The 21,821-nt window shown below is 41.6% G+C and overlaps 1 protein-coding gene across 3 annotated transcripts in view; it reads right to left on the minus strand.

Moving 5' to 3' along the window:
• Positions 1-4,038: 4,038 nt before the first annotated feature.
• LOC144635751 (uncharacterized) overlaps positions 4,039-21,821 on the minus strand; it is a 37,287-nt gene continuing 19,504 nt past the window's right edge. For 2 of the 3 annotated variants that reach the window (XM_078494835.1, XM_078494833.1), the window contains exon 3: positions 4,039-4,340. In XM_078494835.1, coding sequence (XP_078350961.1) covers positions 4,081-4,340 — 260 coding nt within the window. In that variant the 3' untranslated portion in view covers positions 4,039-4,080. The remainder of the gene's footprint in view (positions 4,341-21,821) is intronic. The other variant, XM_078494834.1, reaches the window with a different exon arrangement.

Genomic DNA, 21,821 nt, shown 5'->3' on the forward strand with positions numbered 1-21,821 from the left:
GATAACCACATGATAAAAACAATTTTAGTTTTGAACAGTTGTATTTGTCTCTAAACCTGAGTAATTCCCTCTCATCATGTCTTTCCTTTTTACTTTTTATTTTTTGAGAGGTGAGTGGGGTGGCAGAGTAGCTTCATACTGCAAGTGTTTATTCTAAGAAGACACTCAGTATCCAAGGAGGGGTGAAATGCGGTGTATCCCAAGGATGCACTGCATTAGTAGAAATACCTCTAATATGGGATTATGCAGTGCAAACTGATATAAACGACCTTTTATTCGTTAGGAGGGTACTGCTGCATGAAAGGCAAACATAATAGAAGCTACATGCATTGTGTAAATATTGGAACTTGATCCCAAGCTTATGAAAATACAAGATGATTTCGTTCCTATTTATATGTCGAAATTATAGCCAATGAAAGCCAGAAAAAAAATCACTTTTAGTTTAATAGATTAGAATGAAGTAAACTTTACAAAGCCAATAAAGTGTTGATTATATAAAGATCCACGTCACGGATGCCATGATATATTAAACTTTTTGGTTTGCCATTTATCGACATTTCTGGTGTTTTTCTCCACCTTATTAGGTTAATGTATAATATTCCGTCAGGTTTTTTTTCAATTTGATGGTAATTTTGTAAAGTGACAAAAAGACACACCGCTCTGTAACAGATCTGGTGACAATGTCGATAATTACAAGCATGTCACTCTACTTCACTCCTTCGGTAACAGAAACAAATTACTGGTAGTCTCTCGGTCAAAATGGCCGTGAAAGTAACATTGATAATTCCATTGTAGCGAATACACGAATATGGAACCTATTTTTGGGTAGTTAATAAAAGAACCGTTTTGTAAGCAAATGTGTTTATTGGGACAAACTTGTAGTGCTCATAGGACTGGAAGTACGACAGTAGGGCACCCACATGGAGGGGGTGGGGATGATCATCGTCTCACTTAGGGGTGTAAATTAAGGATTTTAGTCTCACATATTTTAAGCTGCCGAAGTCTCGTCTAGACTTGCGCGGGAACTGAACAATACGCCGTCATCCTGTGTTGGTGCTGTAGACCGATCAGGCGTAAAAAGAGTATCTAAAGGGTCAAAAAAGCTTGAGTCACGTAAAGATTAATCTCCTTTGAGGGTTCATTCAAACTTTCCGATGGGAATCATCCTCGTCTCTTTCATCAGGAGAGCCACAGAGTGGCCGGCACTCTAAAGCAGACAATGAAAGGCTTTATTTAAGCAAAACATTACACTCGAGTTACACAGATACGACGACCTCATTGAATTTAACTTAATCCTTCAATGCGTGTCTGTTATTATAACAGATTAACAGTTTCAATGACGTTATTTTCTGGATATCTTCAAAACAAACATTTTAGGATAGAACAGATAACAGACCTGAAAAAACTTACGCTTGTGCTTTCCAGTAGTTTGATAATGAAATAAAGCTAGATAAGATTACTTCTAGTGAAGTATATTAGTCTCAGTAAAGAGAGTAAACTAAGTGAAAAGTGTAAAATCTGATCGAAAATCAAAGCGGAAAAGCTTTTCTTAAAATAACAATGTCGAGCCTTAAATACAATCCCCATAACCTTTGTTTATAGTGCAGCTTAAGTTAAAAATCTTTTTCTTAAGGCCACTGAAGTGCATAAACAGCTAGCGTGTTTAAGATCGTTCTAGATAAACCACCAGTCAAAAGTGCTTTGAGATGTTTATTTGAAATCCTTCTAGAACTTTAAACGTTCTAGAATATTTATCTTGTCTAGGAGGGCATTTTCACTGAATTTCTTTCAGCCTAAAAGATTTAATATTCTTGAAAAGTTTCATCACCTTCTGGAATAGCTAGGTTGTCTGCAAGTTCTAAGACTTATACAAGATGTCCAAACTTTGAAAACTGAACGGGTTCAATTTAATCTCATCTCCAAAATATCTTCTTGCACATTCATACTAAGAGGTGGACCAATTGAAATAATCTAGGGAAAGAGAAAGGATTTCAGTGTTTTAGCTATGCATAATCATTTTTAGCCATGGAACTTTGTCACTGGTTGTTTACCTCGTGCCGGACTAGCACTGTATAAACTTGTATTGCATCCTTTCATATTAAAACAACGGGCACAAACCGGTCCATGTTTTAATACTTGTATCCAGTTTAGCTAATAAAAGTACGTTTTGTGATTAAGTTCATACTAACACTGTAATGCTAAATAAAGTATTGTCAAGAAGTTATCAGAAGAATCAAGGTTGAAAGTCAAGAACAAAAGATCAGGTTTTAAAATACCTATGTACACAGAGATCAAGTGAGTCACAAGTGAGTGTTGCCGTGAAATTTAAGTTATCTAGATCAGTTATATAAATTATTGTTGGTTAGGTAAATGCAAATTGAAAAACGCGCCAAATTGAAAATTTGCAAAATAAAGCTTTTCCTGATCAGATTAATTGGGGCTAAGAAGTTCTGTTAATTTCTTTTTTATGTTGAATCTGTTGGTGACTTCTCGTGGCCTTTAACTGCAGAGTATGTATGTATTTACCCATCAGGAAAAATACATGATTTCGAGTTATATGATATTATGTTGCCATAACATCACAACAACAACAACGCTAGCAACAAACCTTATTACTACTGTATTCATGCTTACAAGCAGTAAATTTTATATTATTTGACTCTTTAGTTTCCTCTTTTTGTAGCCGCTCACGGAAACTCGATCTCTTAGCCACCAGTTAGTAACTTTGGCCCTGTTTATGCGTCCCACAATCGTCGAATTTAATTGGGACGAAAATAATTCAAGGACCATTTAGCAATTAAATTCGACGATTGTGCGACGTATAAATCGAACCAGATTCGTCTGGTAAATTAAATTCGTCCTAGACGTTGTATTCGTCTCGGTAGGACGGATAAAATATCGATAGCGCGTCTTCAGTTTAGACGTCGCACAACAGACGCATCGAATTAAATGCATACATTATCATAATGTATCCCCATTGCGCCCGTGGTAGATTCGTGGAAAGTTTCGTTCATGTCGCATGCGCACAGGCGTCTTCTCGCGTTTTTTCGCACGTTGTTGAACTATGTGGTCAGTTGTGGAGGGAAAAAATGCCGTCCGCTTGCATAAATTGCAACAGGACCACAAAACATTCATGCATAGCTTGTGGGAGAAGTTTGTGTGTTCGGTTGGAATGTTCGATTGCTGAAGAAACGGTGGGATGGGAGGCAAACAAAAGTGTTGGTTACTGTTTGCCTTGTGCCCTGGGGGAGTTTCTGTCACGGTGTTTTTCTCAATGTCGGGTCGAATGCTTTTTAAAATAAAGTTGAATGTTTTTCTTGACACTCGAAACGCTTTCTTGAATCTTCCTTCATCATATGTCGCCCAGACCAATTCCCACCATCATGTATTTCTGATACTTCAACGACAACTCCGGTGACACTGAACATCTTCATCTTCGACTAATTGTAACAACAGACAAATCGCGATAAACCAACTCGCGCATGAAACCTTTTCTTCATCACTACCAGTGTCAACATTCGACGTCGCAGCTGCCTTCTCCGCTGTCTTTCTCTGGATATTTTCTCCAGCAATAATGCCTTCGTAAACCTCGCCAGGTTGTTTTGATTAAATCTGCGTGCTCCGAAAAATTTCGCGATCTCCCGTTAGTTTTGCGGGAATTATCCCCGCCACTGGTCAGAAGTGCTGAAGTCTCGGGTGAGAGATCAGATTAAATTCGGTTGAATTAAATTCGACGTCTAAATCAGGCGGCAATTAACGTCGACTAATCGACGAATTTAATTTGAATTAAATTCGTCTGAATTTTTGCGGATTAAACGCAGGTTAAAATTTAACGCAATTAAATTTAAAAATTAGCAGTTTTGACCCAGCGTTTATTCGAGGCCTGACGTTAAATCGAGAAAATACGGTATACAAACGCTTAGCATCTCTTCTTGACTTAAGCTTATACAATATTAACGACAATCTAAAACTGAAAGCTTAAACAATATTAATGACAATCTAAAACTGAGAGATCTCTTTTTCCAGATCAGTTTATTGCTGCATGGCTGTTAAAATTTACAGAACGCCTTTAATTAATTTTCAATTCAATTCCACATTCTCGTAATACGTGTAACCAGGCCTTGTGATGTAATTTATTGGGGCTTGCCCTTTTGTAGCAGTATTCAGCTCGCACGTTCTTGTGGGTAGTGCTGAATCATGTTGAAAGTTGAACGAGAGGCACTGGGAGTCACCTTGGCACTTCTTGAAACACTGCATGACGTCATTTACCTCGTGTTGATACCGAGGACTGTGGAGAAGTGCATGATCCATGTCATCAATTGTCGTTTGGAAAATTCCTGCTAAAAGGAACAAAGGTGTGTTAGTCAGGAACCCTCGGGACACAACTGCAAGTTAAGTGTATCGTATAGTCGCCAGTTGTAAAAGTATCCATGGTTCGACTCTACCTTTCCCAATTTCCTTCTCAATCGTAAATTGTTGTTCATGTTGTTGAACTCACATAACCACAACAGATTTGTTTTGAACACTTTTTAATGACCATAGACACGTCCATCCAAGTTTTACAAATAAGTGCCACGTGACGTGCCACGCGAGTCAGTCCGGGTGGTTACAAAGCTTTGCAAGCTACTTCGTGTCATTGACACGAAACGTCACGATCAAAATTAACCGAAATAAAATACTGTTCCTCGACGGTAACAGTTCATTTCTCCTTATTGGTTTATTGTGCTTACGTCATTTATTAAATCCATGCGGTGATGTCACAGAGCCCAGTCTCCCTACCGTGAGTGCCTACAAGCGTATGTAATGTATAAACTATGTATGTATACACTGGCGCGCGAATGCCTGATAAAATCGGTGTGTGAATAGGGCTTTCCACAAGTTGCTCGGCAACTTTTTGGCAACTTTTCATGTTTCGAGCAACTTTTTCCCCTTCGAGCAACTTTTTTCCTCTCGAGCAACTTGTTGCATTTTGAGCAATTTCCAGACCGAAGATCTCCGAAGATTATCCGAGTGTTGTTCAAAGGCAATGCGAACGTTTCCGAAGATTTACGAAGTTTGCCGAAGATTTTCGAAGAACCATCTGAAGAAGTTTCAACTTTCGGCTCATTCTGCGTTAAAACATTACAAAACTCGCCAGCAAACATGACGTCATCGACAACTTCACGATTTTTCTTAGTTTACGAAATCGTTGTTATTTAACAAATGTTCCCCTTACGATGTTATTTATATACTTCTTTTGCTGTAAAATTGCATAAAACTGCTTAGAAATCTTACCCTCAAAGGGAAATTAGCATATATTTAGAGAAATTCTCTTGACTAGAAGCAGCGTTTTGGATTTTTTGGAGCAACTTTTGAGCAACTTTTATTATCAGAAGCAACTTTTTTAGATATTTGGAGCAACTTTTGAGCAACTTTTTGAGAAATTACGGGCAACTTTTTGGGAAATCTCGAGCAACTTGTGGAAAGCCCTATGTGTGAATAAGAAAAATGTTTTCATATATTCACAGAGTTAATTTTTTTCTGAGCGAGGAAACGTTCTTTAGAGTTCTTACTTACCCCTAATTTATTGTCATTATTTAAAGGGAAACAAGGGTCTAGAAAAATTTTACCTTAACTGAAAGCCCATGTATTCAGGACTTCAAAAATAGTTGTCGTTTGGTGAAGCGCCGCCTTGAATTTTAGCAAGAGGGCTTTGAAATCGTTCAAAATCACCGCTTTCGAACACCGACGGCCGCCATCTTGAATGACGTAGGCTATGACGTAGCATTAGTCAAAGCTGGTTTTGCAATGACCCAGATCTTCGGTGCAAAAGTAATATCTAATGAGGCCCAGAATATTATGGTTCGCCGCCTGGATGCTGGCTGTAGCGACACATACAAAAAACTAAGGGATGGGTCACCCTTCACAAGTTCCTGAGGGTGAAAAAATCGAAAAAGTGGCACGCCAAGACATAACGAGAGGGTAAATGCGGTAAATGACCGAAGCGCGGGAACTGTTTTCTCTGATCCGATCATTTTACACTAATTATAAAATGACTACGTGCAAGATTTCCAGGTACGTAAATTGTTTACATGTAATTTATATTTTGCATCCTCATGATAAGTAGTGTGCGGTATTCCGAGTTTATAACATTTGTTTTAAAGTGGATATGCTAAATTTGTTCCTGAAATCAGCGCGAATTTTCTGACCGTAAGCGGCGATGTAATTGTTATCGATTTGTTCACGAAAAAAGCCGCAGCACACACAATCAGCCAGTAGTATAGAGTGGAGTCCACAAATACCACCTTGAATTAGACGCTTTTATCGCAGCCGGAGTTCGTTTTTTGGCAAGTGTTAATGAGTTACGGTAAATTCCCCGACTTTGTTTACCCACGCGGAAAAAAACAAAATTTGCATACCATGTTCAGGCAAGCCCTTGACATGTTCAAACAAGCCCGTGACTGTCACGTCTCACTCTCAACGTAATTCGACAAATACCACACTGAATTAGACGGCAAGGGGTCATAATTGATATCACGTGCATTAAATCAAAAGAACAATAGTTGTGCACGTGTAAAACAATAGATTTTTCATTCCAGAGTGCTTAGAACTCAGATTTTAAGCACACAGGAATGAAAACAACTTACTAACGTCTAAAAATATCATTCGGGTAAACCCCGACACCCACGCACAAATTTGCATGCCGCGAGCGGCTTCATGTCAATTGAACATTTGCAGACATTGGAATATACACAAAGATGGGCCGAGGAAGAAAAGGAGTTTTGATAACAAGTGGGAAAAAAAAAGTTAAAAGGTTTATTGGACCCCCTTTACAAACTTTTCAACATAATAAAATTGCTAAAGAAAACAATCAAACAGTGATTTTATTGTCAGAAGAGGCGATCGCACAGTTGAAAACTTTTGACAAAGAGCTTGTCGCAAACCTCTTGACAGGAAATTGACTCTTTTAAAACTGTTTTTTTTGTACGTCTTAATATTTTCCAAAAATTATCAAATTTAACAAACCTGTTTTTGTATTTATTGCTCCGTTTTTATTTGAAATTGCGACCAAAATTTTGTCTCCTTTTAATGCTTCTAATGAAACAATGTCCTGTTTTTGGAAATTAGAAACGGATGAACTCCTTGTGGCTGACCCCCTTCCACCCCTTTCTGTTTGAACCTTGATCAACACCTGTACTTCATCATTTACAACATTATCATCTTTTTTACTTAAAATAAAAAACTGCCATTCTTCAATTCTTCCGTCAACGGGCATAATAAAGTAATTTAAATTAAAATTAAATTTAACCGAATAAAAAACAACAGAACTTGGGTGAAAACGACCCCCAAGAGAAATTGTACCATCGGTTCCATCATAAAAACCGTTTATGACAAAATTTGATATTTTTGGAAAATAGTTTTTTAACTCAAACCCATTCATATCAAGATTTGTTTCAAGCACCATGTCTCCAGAAGAAATAATAAAAGGTTTTTCAAAAACATCGCTTGGCACGTCCGCTTGATAACCCTTTACACCATAAGCAATCAAATAAGCTTGCTCACTTGCTTGTGACCCCGAGTAACCAGGATTGGTTATGTCAATAAAAAGTTTATCGTCACTGTTTGACGCATTTTTTTGTGAGTGAATGATTGTTCTCGTATATTTTGGCGTGTGATTGTTGAATCTTTTTGTATGATAATTGACAGTGTTACTTCCAAAAGGTGACGAAGCACTTAAACTCCAGTTAAGATCACTTTCTGGGAAGAAAAACTCAACGCAAAGAGTGTAATCACCAGAGGGCAACCCGGTTAGGCCGATTTTAAGTCTTGAATTGAAACTGTTTCCAGATTTTACTAAATTAAAACGAAAAGCGCTTTTTTTGAGTAAGTGAACACCGGAGTTAAAATTGTCAACAACTGTTAATGAGTTAACATTTGTAACTCCTGTGAAAGAAGATGCTGAAAAAAACAAATGAGAAAACAAATTTTCATTTCCTCCTGAAGAAATCGAGTGAGTTGAAACATACTTTTCCATTGAAACAAAGTTCACAGCGTCTTGGTCACCAACAGGATTAGCAAGCTGTTTGATTGAATGGTCGTTCATTACTAAATTTTGATTGACAACACCCATTTGTCCAGGGTCACCTTTTAGGCCAGCGGGACCTTGTGGACCAGTAGGACCAGTTGGTCCGGCATCTCCTTGCGGTCCTTTTATTCCAGCAGGCCCAGTATGCCCAGCGGGCCCTGTGGCACCAGCCGGACCAGTCGGGCCTGTTTCACCTTTCGGACCAGCAGGGCCAGCAGGTCCAGTTGCGCCGACGGGGCCCGCAGAGCCAGTTGCACCTTGGGGCCCTTGTGGACCGGCAGGACCAGTAGAGCCAGTTGGACCGCTATCACCTTTGTCGCCCTTTTCCCCAATACCACCTTTTGCACCAGTTGGGCCTTGGGGGCCTTGAGGACCAGTGTCGCCTTTTGGGCCAGCGGGACCTGTAGGACCACGAGAGCCTTGAGGACCAGCAGGACCAGTAGGACCTTGAGGGCCTTGGGGGCCAGTATCGCCTTTATGACCGGCGGGGCCAATTGAACCTCTTGGGCCAGGGGGGCCGGGAGGGCCGGTTGTTGAGCCGTTTGAAGGATGACCTGTGTCACCGTTGAAAGCACCCATTATATATATTTGTCAAAAAAAATTTTTTGACGTTTTTTTTGGTTTGTTATAATGCCAAGAAAGAGAATTTTTAAAATGTTGGTTTTGAAGCATAACCCTTTGACAATGCCCATGAACTGAAGCTTTTGGTTCCACCTTTTTGTTTATAAGCCTTGTATTCACGTTTGTACCCTGCGACCATTTGTTTGGCAGTTTCAGACAGGCGGTTAAATGCGTCTGTAAGCAATTCATACCCTTTTTTCCAATCGACCACCCATGGTACTTTATTTTTTTTCACAGCGTCATAGGTTTCTTTAGGGTTGAAATGCTTCAAGAAATCAAACAAATTACCCCCTTCTTGTGCTTTGACGAATTTTGTTTTCATTGCCCCGCATTCAGCACAAATGCATTTCAGCATACGGCGTTTATTTTTGGTTTGCACAATTTGTTCGCTGTTGGGCACGCATTGTGTTTGCTTTCTTTGTTTGACGCAATAACTTGTAGTCATTTTATATATATTCGTCAAAATTTTTTTTCGAAGTTTTTTTTGGCCGGTCGTGATACAAAAAAGAAAATTTTGTTTTTGTGGCCCGATCAAGTTGATTTCTGTCTATGCCAAGTTCATCTGCAATACGATTATTTTCTCTTGGAAGAAAGGAAAAAATACAAAAATGGCTGCAGTTGTCACGAATATTTTTTGGAACTTTGAAAAAACATTGAGAAAGATAAATAACGCTGCATTGTCGATGCCTTCCGTTTATGAAGTAATTGATGATTTCGTTTTGATTGCTTTCACAAACCATGTCGTCAAATATAACAATTTTTTGATTGTCCTCTGTGAGTTCTTCAAGGGGAATGACGGTGTCTGTGGCTTCGATAACTTCATAACCAGTTTTTGGATTGACTCTTTTTTCGAAATCGTCAAGAATAAACTGATACTTTTCTTGATGAAGGTTTTTTGCACAAAGATAAATCTTGTCGTAAACTAAAAGCTCATAAAGCATGTGTAAAAGAATGTTTGTTTTTCCGGAGTTGCTTGGGCCACAAATAAGCATGCGAAAAGTGTCGGATGGCATGCTTGTATGCCCCTGTTTGAAAGCGCTTTGCGAACAAAACCCAGGGTCGTAGTTCGGAATCTTCATTTTTTTGTTGATTATATATATATACTCGAAAAGATGTCGATGAAAAAATGGCAGGCGCTTGTGGAAAAAAAGGCAGCTGTTGAGCAACAAAATGCAAAAATACTTGCCGCAATTAAAAACAACGCGATTGAAAAAAAATTTGGACAGATTTCAGGTGAGGAGCTATTTAAACCTGTGACTCAAAGGCTTGACCGTGCCTTTCCCTCGCAAAAAAAAACTGATGCTGAAGGACCAGACTATAACATGGATGATTTTGACTTTAACTACCCTTTTGGTGAAGATTTTGCGCCAGATGAAGAAACGCCACCGGTAACCCCTCCTTCGACACCAGGAGTGCCTGACTATTCGATGGCGGAATCTGACCAAGATTTTGAAGACGAAACGCCAACATCATCACCACCATTATTAACATCATCACCAGCCCCACCTCTTGCGGAAGAAGAGGATGATGATGATGATGGCGCAAAAGGAGGTGATGATGGGAGGGTGATGCAACAGAAGGCGCTGAAGGCACAACACCGCCACAAGACTTGTCACAGTCGGTTGAACGCGCCAAATGGGGGACACCACAAAAACCAGGAATTCAGGGATCAGAATCAACTGATTTGCAGACACTGAGCAGCATGTTAACGAAAAATAAAGACAATCCCGACTATGTTGTGAAAAGCCCGAAATCAAAATTTCACGGTTACACTATTCCAGAGATAAGAAAAGCGCGAGACGAAATTTTAGAAAGAAGGGGAGAAAAGAAGAAAGCAAAAGCTTCTTTAGGTTTCGAAAAAGAACCACCAGATCAAGAGGGGAGTGGTGTTGTTGATGTAAACGCTCTTGTTGACAGACTTTATATAAGCCTCGGCTCGATTAAAGCAGGAAACACTTCGAAAAAGTTGCGCAATCAAATAGTTTTATTGCTGCAAATGTTAACGAAACAAAAAGCACTGTCAACAGAAGAAGCGAAAAAAATTTTTCATAAGTATATAAGATGAAACATCTTAACCTTTTCCTTGACTCCGAGCTTGCAATAAAGAGTAATGCGAGAAATAAATCTCATGACTTTGAAATCGTCTTCAATCCGCCGATTGTTTTGGACCCTTCAAAAACCTACAAAACGGCAATGAACGAGCTTATAACAATGAGCTATTCTTGGTATAATGTTTCAGAAAAATATGACAATAACAAATTCAAATGGAAGAAAAAAAGTGACTCAGACTGGATTGTTGCCACCCTTCCTGATGGAATGTATGATTACAAAGACCTGAACGACGCTTTTCAAACACTGACAGGAAAAACTGAAGATGCGAAAAACATTTTTGAACTTTATTTTTACACCACGACATACAGGGTTACAATTTTGATTGACAACGATTACGAGCTTGATTTAAGCGAAGGCGAACTTTCAAAGCTTGTCGGATTTGACAAAAAAATCTTGAACGACACGAATAACATTGGGGGCCATGTACCAAACTTGACGAGAGGGGTAGACTGGATTTATATTCATTGCGACCTTGTTTCAAGAACTGTTGACAATATTGGAGACGATGTGCTGGCCATGTTGTCAACATCGAAACTTGAAATCTCTTACCCATTTTCGAAAGAGCCGCGACGTCTCATGTGGCAACCAGTCAACAAATCTCGGATTAACTCAATAAGAATCAGAATCAGTGATGGAGCAGGAAACGACCTTTTCTTGAACGAACAACCTGTCGCTTTGAGTATTTTCATCGAAGAGGAAGAATGATTTTTGAGAAAAGTATAGGATGAACCACCCAAGCGAGTGGACGCGTTTTTACGACAGAGGTCGCTACAGATATCGGCACAAAGGAACGGGGATCGTAAGAGACACTTTGATGTCGATCGGTAAACGATTCGCAAAAAGCGGGAAAAAAAAAGGCGGAAGAGGCAGCCAAAAAAGCCGCGGAAAAAGCCGCTGAAAAAGCAGTTGAAACTACCAAAAAGGTTGCAGAGCGTGGCGCGGAAAAAATTCAGCAAGTTTTGAAAAAAAAAAAAAACCCCAAAAAAAATCAACCGTGGAAAAAGGGCTCAACCAAACGTCAAAACAAAAGCTTGACAATATTTTGACCCGAACAGAAGCAACAATGGAGAAAGGACTCAACCAAACGTCGAGACAAAAGCTTGAAAATATCTTGAAAAGAAAAGCAGAGATGGAGGTGAACCAAATCATTTCAAAAAATTAATTTTTTTGTGGATAATATATACGCCCGGTTTTGAAGCGATGTTTCGAAGCGGAAAGTTTTTGGAAAAAACTGAGTTTATGAGATTTGGGCTAGACAAGCCCATAGTAAGACCTGGAAACACCCAGTTGCAGGTGAAAAATGGCTACAAATTTTCTGTGACGGACAGAGAAAACTGGTTCGACTGGTACAACGCTTACATCCGTGCAGATTTCACATTTGAAGTAACCGCAGATGGGACGGCAGTTGCAGCTAACACAGCAGCAGCACCGATCAATGGATCTTTTTCTTTGATAAATAAACTTGTGGTAAAATCTGCGGGAAAACCTCTTTACAACGTTGACAACGTTCACAAGCTGATATTTATTAAAAACCTGTTGGATTTTTCTGATGACTACGCCAGAAGCGCGGCAAAAAGCCAGTTTTGGTATCTTGATACGGTAAACGATACTGATGCAGACGCTAACGCAACAAACCTCGGAATTCGACAAAGGGGGTTGTTAGCCCACGCAGGTGCAACGGTCAACACTATTATTCCTCTGAACAGGTACTCTTTTTTTGAAGAGCTCAGTGACAAGCTTTTGCCCCCAATGCCGCTTGAGCTTGAAATACAACTTCAGTCTGACGCGGAAATGATTTGGGGGGAAGTCGCCACGAACAGGCGAATTGTTGTAAACACCCTTGAGCTGTGGGTTCCATTGCTTCGGTTTACGAGTGAAGGGCAACAGCTTGCTAATGAAGACTTTTTGAAACCAAGAACGTGGACTTACATGAGTGAAATGGTGGAGCCCAGCACCAGCCAACGCACTGCTTTCGGAACTTGGCAAATAAGCCCTGGAATTAAAAACGCAAAGCATGTCTTTATCTTTTTTCAGCAGACCGCAAGAGTGAACGCTCTTAACCAGAACCCGTACATTTTCGACACTTTTGCCCTTGGTGGCGGTGCAAATCTCGCTACTTGCAGGCTGCAGTACGGTACTTCCCAGTTTTATCCTGAGCTGGAGTATGACGAAAATTTCAAGCTGCGAATCCTCAACGACGTGATGAATTACCGTTACCGAAAGAATGATTACAATACAGGAGTTCAGCTGCAAACAAGCAACTTTAGCACGCTTTACCCTTTTCTTTACTTCGACCTTCGAGAAAACAAAGAGAACTTGACCAACGATCCGAAGCAGCTGATTTTTCACTACAGGCTGAATCAAGCAGCTAATGCGGATTACACGATATTTGCTGGCATCATGTATGAAGGCGAAATGGTTTTGAGACAGGTGGGTAACGAACTGGTTGTTGTCTAAATTTTTGTGAAATATATATACGATGTCTTCTTACTACCCACACAAGGTTGCGCTTTCTGAGGGACAAAAAAACAGCCTCGCCAAGGCGTTTTCAAATAAAACAGCAATCACGCTAAGACTGTCTTACGATGACATTGCAGGAAAAAATGGTGACTCTTTGCATTTGACCACGCGGCAAATCAAAAAAATTCAAAAAGCTGTCAGCGAAAAAAGGGGGGTTGATCTGAAAATGAGCAAAACACAAATTAAAAACTCAGTTAAAATCATCAAAACCGCGGTTTTGGGGAAAGGGATGCAGGTAAAATCAAAAAATGGAAAGGGTATGAGGGTCCAGCCTGCAAATGTGATGCGGCGGCCGCCGCCATTTATCGGAACTTGGGGGGAAAAAAATGAACTTTAAGGACGTTCCTTTAACGGATTTTGCCCTGTTAGCCTGGTGTGATTATCTGAAAATCCCGATAAAAGGCGTTTTTTCAAGAAACGAATTTTTGCCGAAAAAACACTCTCCCTGCATAATCAACATGGACGACTTGGGGGGACTCGGCACCCATTGGGTTTGTTGCTTTCAAAAAAGCGAAAAAGAAAGCTATGAGTACTTTGACTCTTTCGGTTTGCCCCCTCCCGCGGAATGGGAAAATGAGCTTGTTTTCAAGGGAAAAAAAAGCTTTTTGCGAAACGACAACCAGCTTCAGTGGGAACAAAGCGTACGCTGTGGCTACTACTGTTTGCTTTTTTTAAACGAACGAAACAAAGGAAGGTCGTTCAAGAAAATTCTTGAAATGTTTTCTGACGATTTGTTGAAAAACGAGGCTGTGGTCAAGAGGTATTTTCTGCATCAGGTATAGAATGGAGGTGTATTGCGTTAAAGAAAGAAAGTTTACCCCCAACGTGCCCGGTAGTGAAAAAGTGGTGATCACTAAAAACGGCCGAAACATGCTAAAAGTCAAATGCCAAAGTTGCGGCATCACAAAGACAAGGTTCCTTTCGAAAAATAAAGTGGAAAAGGTTTGGGTGAAACATTTATTAAAACGTTAGGGGTGGTTTCTTGGTTTCAAAGTAGGTTTAAAGCCACATTTTTGGTTTTTTGGATTTGTGATAAAAATTTTTTTAAAAATTTAAAAAAAAATTAAAAAAGGGGTATAAAAAAAAAAAATTTTTTTTTAAAAAATTTTTTTTAAAAAAGGAAAAAAAAAAAAAATTAAAAAAAAATTGGGGGGGGCCAGAGCCAAGGAGGCGCTTTAGCGAGGTACAAACCACGCTTGGTTGACAAAATCGCCGAGGGAGCAAGCATGTTTTTGTCTGGCCCCTCTCCCACGTTTGCAACGGCAGCCGCGAAACTTGCAGGGCAAGCATACAAAGGAGTGAGCGACAATGTCAAATATTTTCGAAGCACATGAATTAAACAAAAAAAGAGATAACAATTGAATGGAAATTCAAAAAGTTTACTGCGTGAAAGAAAGGCGTTGCACTTACAACGAGCCTTACACCAAAAAAACCGCGATGAACATCGAAGGGCAAAAAATACTCGAAGCCAAATGTATCAGTTGTGGCTTAACCAAGGTTGTCCGTTATGACCCGGTAAAAGGTTTTTGGACCCCCAAAGGCGCTTGGAAAGCCAAGCAAAAACCAAAAATTTCTTGAACAGGTATAGGATGGAGGTGTATTGCGTGAAAGAGAGGAGGTTCACTCCCAATGTGGAGGGAAGCGAAAAAATCGAAATGACAAAAAATGGCCGAAACATGCTAAAAGTGAAATGCCAAAGTTGCGGCATCACAAAGACAAGATTCGTTTCAAACAAAACGGGGGCAGGCGTCGACATCCACAAAGCCATCGGCAAGCTACCAAAACCAAAAAAAGGTTGGACTCTGCCGGGGCACAACTACACCGGTCCCTACAATCCTCTTGAAAAGCAGCTTAAATACGATCCGAAAACCGGAAAGATATTGAAAATTATGCAGAAGCCAACCGGAGCAACAGACGCAGTCGCGATGCAACACGACGTTGATTATTCCGTGTGCGAAGGGAAAAAAAACGTGAAAGGCTGCAAACATGCGGCAGACAAAAAAATGGTAAAGGCGCTTGATGCAATTCCCAAAAACAAGCGTCAGTGGGGCCACACTTTAGCAAGAAACACAATCGCGGCAAAGCAGAAGGTCGGCTTAGGGGTCGGAGAAACCGTAAACAAAAAAATCGGAGAAAAAATTCCTGGTTTTCAGCAAGCGCAAGATGTGGGTATGGCTGTTACAGCACTCCTCGGTGGTGATAAAAAGCTTCTTGAAAAATATTGGTCAGGCGACATAGCAAAGGGCGCTTTCAACACCAAAACGGGGTTTTTCAGCAAAAAGTTTTGGACTCACCCTTCAGAAAACCAAGACCCTTCTTGCTCAGCCACAGTTTATGACAAAAAAACAGGAAAATGGGTTAATCATTATTGCGATTAAATCAAAAAAATTTTTGCCCTCAAGTATAATGGCCACCGCTACCCAATACAGACGAGCCGAAATAAAGGCAATGAAACTCACCTTGGAAAATCAGCAGACTCACTACGAAAAGACTTCCGCCAAATTCAAGCGCTGGCATACTCGCTGTCAGACAGCTTGCGCTTTAACGGGGGGTGCCGCGACAATTCTTACCGGCTCAGGTCTCGCAGCTTCGCTTTCCGCTGTCGGCATTGTCGTTGGCGGTCCTTTGATTGCAACCGCGACACTTTTTTCTCTCGCGTCAACTTCTTTGGGCGTCACTGTCAAGTTTTTCTTGCAAAAAGCGAAAAAACACAAAAAAATACTTTCACTTGCGGAAGAAACCCTGTTGGCAATCAACTCTCTTACTTCTGTGGCCCTTGAAGACGGACAAATTTCTGACGAAGAATATCAAGAAATCGTCAAAAAGTACAGTGCCTTCTCTTCGAAAAAAACAAAACTGCGTTACTCAAATCACACTGACGGCGCGCGCTCCCACCAATCTTGAAATTTTTTCTCGGCGGCTTTTTTCGTTTCTTTCTTTTTCGTCAATTTTTTTCCCAGCTTTTCGATTATTTCTTCTTTTTTTGGCCAAGACTCTGGAAGCTTTTTGAAATAAAAATACAAAAAACAGACGTAGTTAACGCTTTTCGCATGCCCTTTGTATTCTTTCAACACATTTGCCAAAAAATGCAGCCTTGTCGGCTCAAAATCCAGCCAAGAAATGCCGTTTTTTTTCAAAACTGTTTTCAAATAAAACAAGTTCGCCGCCGGCGGAATCGATTTTTTTTCTGTCTTTTCCAGATATTCAAAACCGTGAGGTTCTTGAAAAATGATTGGTTCAAAAGTTTTCTTTTCCCCAACGAAACCCAAAAAGAAATCGTGGACATCTTTTTTTGTCAAAGTGTCTATCCAGGTTACAGGTTCAATTTTTTTGTGGTTTTCATCGGCTCTCATGAATTTAACGCCGTAACCATAAGGGTCACTGCCAAATTTTTTTTTGTCTTTCAGGTGCTTGAGTCTTAAAGATTCAACAAAGTTATAATAAAACGCAATCATATTGTTACCAAAGCCTGCAAGAAAACAAGTGTCCTCGCTGTCATCGCCAAAATATTTTTTTTCTTCCATGTTATATTAAGTCTTTTAAGTTCAAATGAAAAATAATAAATTGGAGTCACGTTACTACAGCCCGCAAGGATACTGGAAAGGAATCGCCGCGATAAAAAAATTAGCCGAGGCCGCAAAGGTTTCCGAAGATACTGCAAAAAGGTGGCTCGGAAAACAAGCTTTTTGGCAAATCTACCTTCCAGCACCCCGATACGTTCCTCGTCCAAAGTTTGATGTATCTTCTCCTAACGCAGTCCACCAGGCGGACCTTCTTTTTCTTCCTCATGACAGATTGCCGCGAGGGCGAAAAGTTTACAAATACGCGTTGACTGTTGTTGACGTTGCCAGCCGTTTCAAAGAGGCCGAGCCTTTGACCTCAAAAGATTCAACTGAGGTTGCAAAAGGTTTTCAGACAATTTACAGGCGAAGTGCACTGAAATGGCCACAGTTGCTTCAAGTTGACCCCGGGCGCGAATTCATGGGCGCTGTTACCAAAGAAATGGAAAATCACAAAACAGCTATTCGGCGCGGGCGTGTTAACATTCACAGAGATCAGGCCATTGTTGAACGTTTCAACCGCACACTGGCAGAGCGCCTGTTTGGTTATCAGTACAGTGTCGAGTTGACCCTGCCATCTGGTCAGCGGTCGACAGCGTGGGTCAAGAGGCTACCCGAAGTTATTGCCGCTCTAAACAACGAAGTTACACGACTGACGGGCAAAAAACCCTCAGAAGCCATTAAATTAAAAGCCGTTGCCGCCAAGCCGTCGACGCCTTATTTGAGGCCTGTTGGTAAGAGCGAAAAAAAGCTCCCCTCCTCCGTGAATATTAGATATTTGTACCAGCCGGGTGAGTTAGAAGGTGGCGGAAAACGTGCCACCGATCCGATCTGGTCTTTAAAAGTCTTTTCGCTTGAAAGAGCTGTAATGAAACCAAACGAACCTGTTTTGTATTACTTGCAAGACGGCCCTAAGCGTGGCTTTGTGCGCGAGGAGCTGCTCGTTGTCCCTTCTGATACCGCCCTTCCTCCGGTCAATGCCAGCTAAACGTGATATTCAATCGGTTCGGTATGTATTCCATCTTCAAGCACCCAACGTTTGTCGTAATAGGCGCTCAAACCCAGTTTTTCCTGCTCGTAAGTTACCATTTTTCCTTCCTTCATACGGAAGCCTCTGTTACTCGCTTTATCCACACTGCCTTCAAGAGCGGCCTTGAAACGCTGCCAAGTTACTTCGTTTTGCGCCTTTGACATACCCTTGGTGCTGAACTTCTTTTTTTCTCCATCTTGTTCCTCAATAAAATAACACTTTGGGCAGAGAGCAATCATCCGGCTACCCGCACACTCTAGCTTGAAGAGACCGGGCGTGCGGCCGCTCCACTTGTCCCAAGCCAGCCATTGTTTTTTTTGGGCCTCGAATTCTTCTTTCAGCTCGGGTTTTACAATGTCCTCAAGCTTCGAAGCAGAAATGGCCATGTAGCAGCTGTCCGTGTCCATCTGAATCAGCTCAAAGTCCTTTCTGTCAACATACTTATCCAAAAAGTCATAGTAAAATTCCAAAATGCGCAGCTTTGCCAACTGGTAAACCGCGATCCCAACTTGAAAAGGCCTGCTAATTGTTATTCTTGGCTTGCGGCTTTCCAGCTCGTACGCTTCCCCAATTTCATCTAAGTCGCTAAAATACGCGCTTCGCAGGGCTCGGTCAACCACTTTTTCGTCTTTTGTATAAATCACGTTCATTTGTCTTTCAAGGGCCTCAATCAGCTTCCCGTAAGCGCTGTTTCCCAACAGCTTAAACACGTCCGCCAGCAAGGCCTTGCACCTCTCAACATCGCCTGTTCTTCGCGCCTCTGTCACTTGTTCCACAAACCAGGTGAAGATTTTTTTCGGTTGGTAGTCAATCGTTCGGTGAACCGCAGTAATCACCGCCCCGTGTTCCACATACCAGCGCAGCAGTGGAGCATACAAAAGAATCTTTTTGGCAGAAAGGGCTCCAACGAGCTTTTTACCATTTCCACGATTTCTTTTTGTTCTTTTCAAGTATTCATACATATGTTGTGGGACAAGCCCTTCCGGGACCTCTTTATTGTGAAAAAATGGCGGCATCTCTTCAAACTTTTCCCACAGCTCTTTTGGAATTTCTATGTCTACTTCTGCAAATCCAAACCATTTGGCCACATCAGCTGCATATTCTCCTTTCAAATTTTTTGTCAGCACCTTCGCCTGCAAGTTTGTGCAAACTCTCCTGTGAAGTGGCGGACTTCTTCCTTTCCGCAGGGCATGTCTTGCAACATTGTTGACAGATAAAGGGCATTCGCATCGTAGCCAACGATGTTTTTGCAAAGATGCGGATCAGAGTATTGGTGATCTCTGATTTTTGTAACACCAACCTCGTGGCGCCTCGTAAATACTATGCTTGGCCCGCCAACAACAGCCTCTTTTAGCATTTCGTACGCTTCTCTGCCGGGCGAGTAAAGTTCAGCCCCTCTTTCAACAGATCCTCTGAGCAGATAATGTAAGCTTACTCCGGGAATACTAACCGCGTCTTTGAAAATGTCGATCCTCTTTTCAGTGTAAAAAGCTTTCATCTTTTCAAGAGCTTCCAGGCCGGGGGTCACATCGAGATTGTTGTAATAACGCAGCCAGTCTGCGAAGGTGCGCATGCCCTTTTCTCGAAACAGTTTTTTACAAGCTTTCCATTCTGAAAGTTTTAGCACAAAAGAGTTTTTCAACTTTGAATACCAAGGCTGGCAAGCCGAGCCCGGTTGGTGACAAATAAAATAATCTGGCAAACCTGGATAATCAAGCTTTTCAGGAGTGTCAAACCATTCATAAGGAAACCACGATTTTTTGGCCTCGCTCCCATAGGCCTTTACCCACTTTTCATAGCTTGTTCCCGGCCCAAGGTAGTTAATAATGTCAAGAAAACGGAAGCTCGGAGTAAGCAAAAACATGATTTTGTTACAGTTTTTCGCCACTCTGACTTTGCCAGTTGTGTCGGCAAGGCGGCCTACAAAGTAATTTTTGATCAAATTCAGATCGTAACTGCCCGAGTTAAACCCAACTACAGGAACTTGGTTGCACCATTCCTCAATTTTTTGACGCTGCGCTTTGGGAAGCAGGCCAACGTCTTTTGGCATAAATTCCGCTCTTACTTGGGCCCGAATGTTTTTTCCACGTCTCTCCAGCTCTTCCATGAACTTGCGGACCAGCTCCGCCGGGTCTCTTTCACAAATGTGGGTGGGTTCTCTTTCAAGGGTGTCGCCAATGCTTACCGAGATTGGCACATGTGTGTTTTCGGTCGTGAGCGCCGACGTTTGTTCCTTTCTCTGTTTACTGTCACCATACGCCTCAAAATCGTACAAAATCGCGTGCGGATAGCTTTTTGTCTGCGCCCGCGGCGCGTCAAGCTCGTTTTCCCTTACTTCGCACGCCCAAGCCTCGATCACGCGGTAGCCGGCCCTTCGAAGCAATCTTGTACGTTTCATTGTGGCTTTGAACCTGTCTTCGCGTGTTTGGTCGTTGCGGTCAATGATTTTGTTACGATCTTGCGGGTAACATTTTCGACACCCGTGCCAGTGGCAGCCGTGGTATTGAAATACAGTTTTGGAAATAGGGTCGTACCCGTCGACAGGTGCGCGCTCAACCCAACGCTCACCACCATGTCCGCACATTGCGTGGTGAATGTGAATTTTCCGCCGCTTGGCCTCTTGGTCAAGCCACCGAAGCGATTCTTTGGAAGCTTGATGGCTTGGATAGAAAGCCTTTTCAAAGCTTGTCTGCGGTTCTTCAACCTTTTTGCCCGGGCAATCAATTATTGTTTTTCCTTGGCTGCAAGTTTGATAGTGGCGTTTAAGGTGGCAAGCTTGTGTAAATCTCGCGTTGCAATGGGCGCATGCATACGTCTTGGCTAACCTTTCAATATCCTTAATGACAAACGCGTGCCCTTCGTAAATGCCGATTGTCAGAATGTTCGTCAGCATAGCTGGAGAGTTTCTTCTTAGGTGCCATACGACTTCCTCATTTTTTTCACGCTCAGGCTCATAAACTCGAATGCCGAGCCAATCAGAAAAAGCGACACCCTGATTCAGATGCCTTTCAACTTTATCTAATTCATCAAGAGATGTTTTTGGACAGTCGGTCGGCACAGTTTCGAGTTTGAAGAAACTCTTTGCGAGACCACGGGCTGCTACTGTGCTTCGATCAATACGTGCTCCTTGGTGGACAGCAATACAACGCCATAGACACAAATTATCTCGATAGGTATCTAGCGCAACCATCGACCTGCCATGCGCAAGGTTGCGAAGCCAACATGGTAAGGGTCCCGTGCCTAACAGCGGTCGTCGGTCAAGCACAACCTTTACTTCAGCATCAAAAAAGCCATAAAACACCCACTTTGTTGAAGGTCTTTCGATATTGTCAAAGGCCAGGCGTTTTGTCTCCAGTTCGGTCAACCACTTTTTCGCTTCAGAAAGCCTGTTAATCCAAGGTGAGCCTTTATTATTAGTGTAGTAAACAATGACCGTACCATCCTCCATGTTGCGCAACCAATACGAGTAAGTATGCCTGATATAAAACGCTGTGCCTACGTTTTCTCGGATTTTTTGCATAAAGTTTGGTGTAAGATCGTTTTCCAAACCTCTGGTAAAACGCCATCGAATAAAACGCCGGCCACTATTTTCCTCCCCCTCGTCTTCCGCGACATCAAAAAGATTCAAAATCTCATTCTGATAATTTGTTACCTCCCGGTTTCCGTGCGGCGGAAAAGGGTCAAATTCCCTTTGGATGTTCCTCTTTTTTTCCTCGTGGCGCCTTGGCGGTTCTGGTGGATAGTTCCGCACTCGCAACGGCCTGCGCAATCTCCTTTGCGGTCGCAACGGGCTGCGCAATCTCCTTCGCACTCCAAGCGGAATCGGTGCATCCATTATGTTTAAAGCGACCTTCTGGAAGAGGGTCTGCTGTTTTTGTCATTTTCTCGATTTTGTCAAGTCAAACTCGCTTTT

The sequence above is a fragment of the Oculina patagonica genome, chromosome 13 (assembly GCF_052425735.1).
Source record: "Oculina patagonica isolate OP01 chromosome 13, crgOcupat, whole genome shotgun sequence".
NCBI lineage: Eukaryota > Metazoa > Cnidaria > Anthozoa > Scleractinia > Oculinidae > Oculina > Oculina patagonica.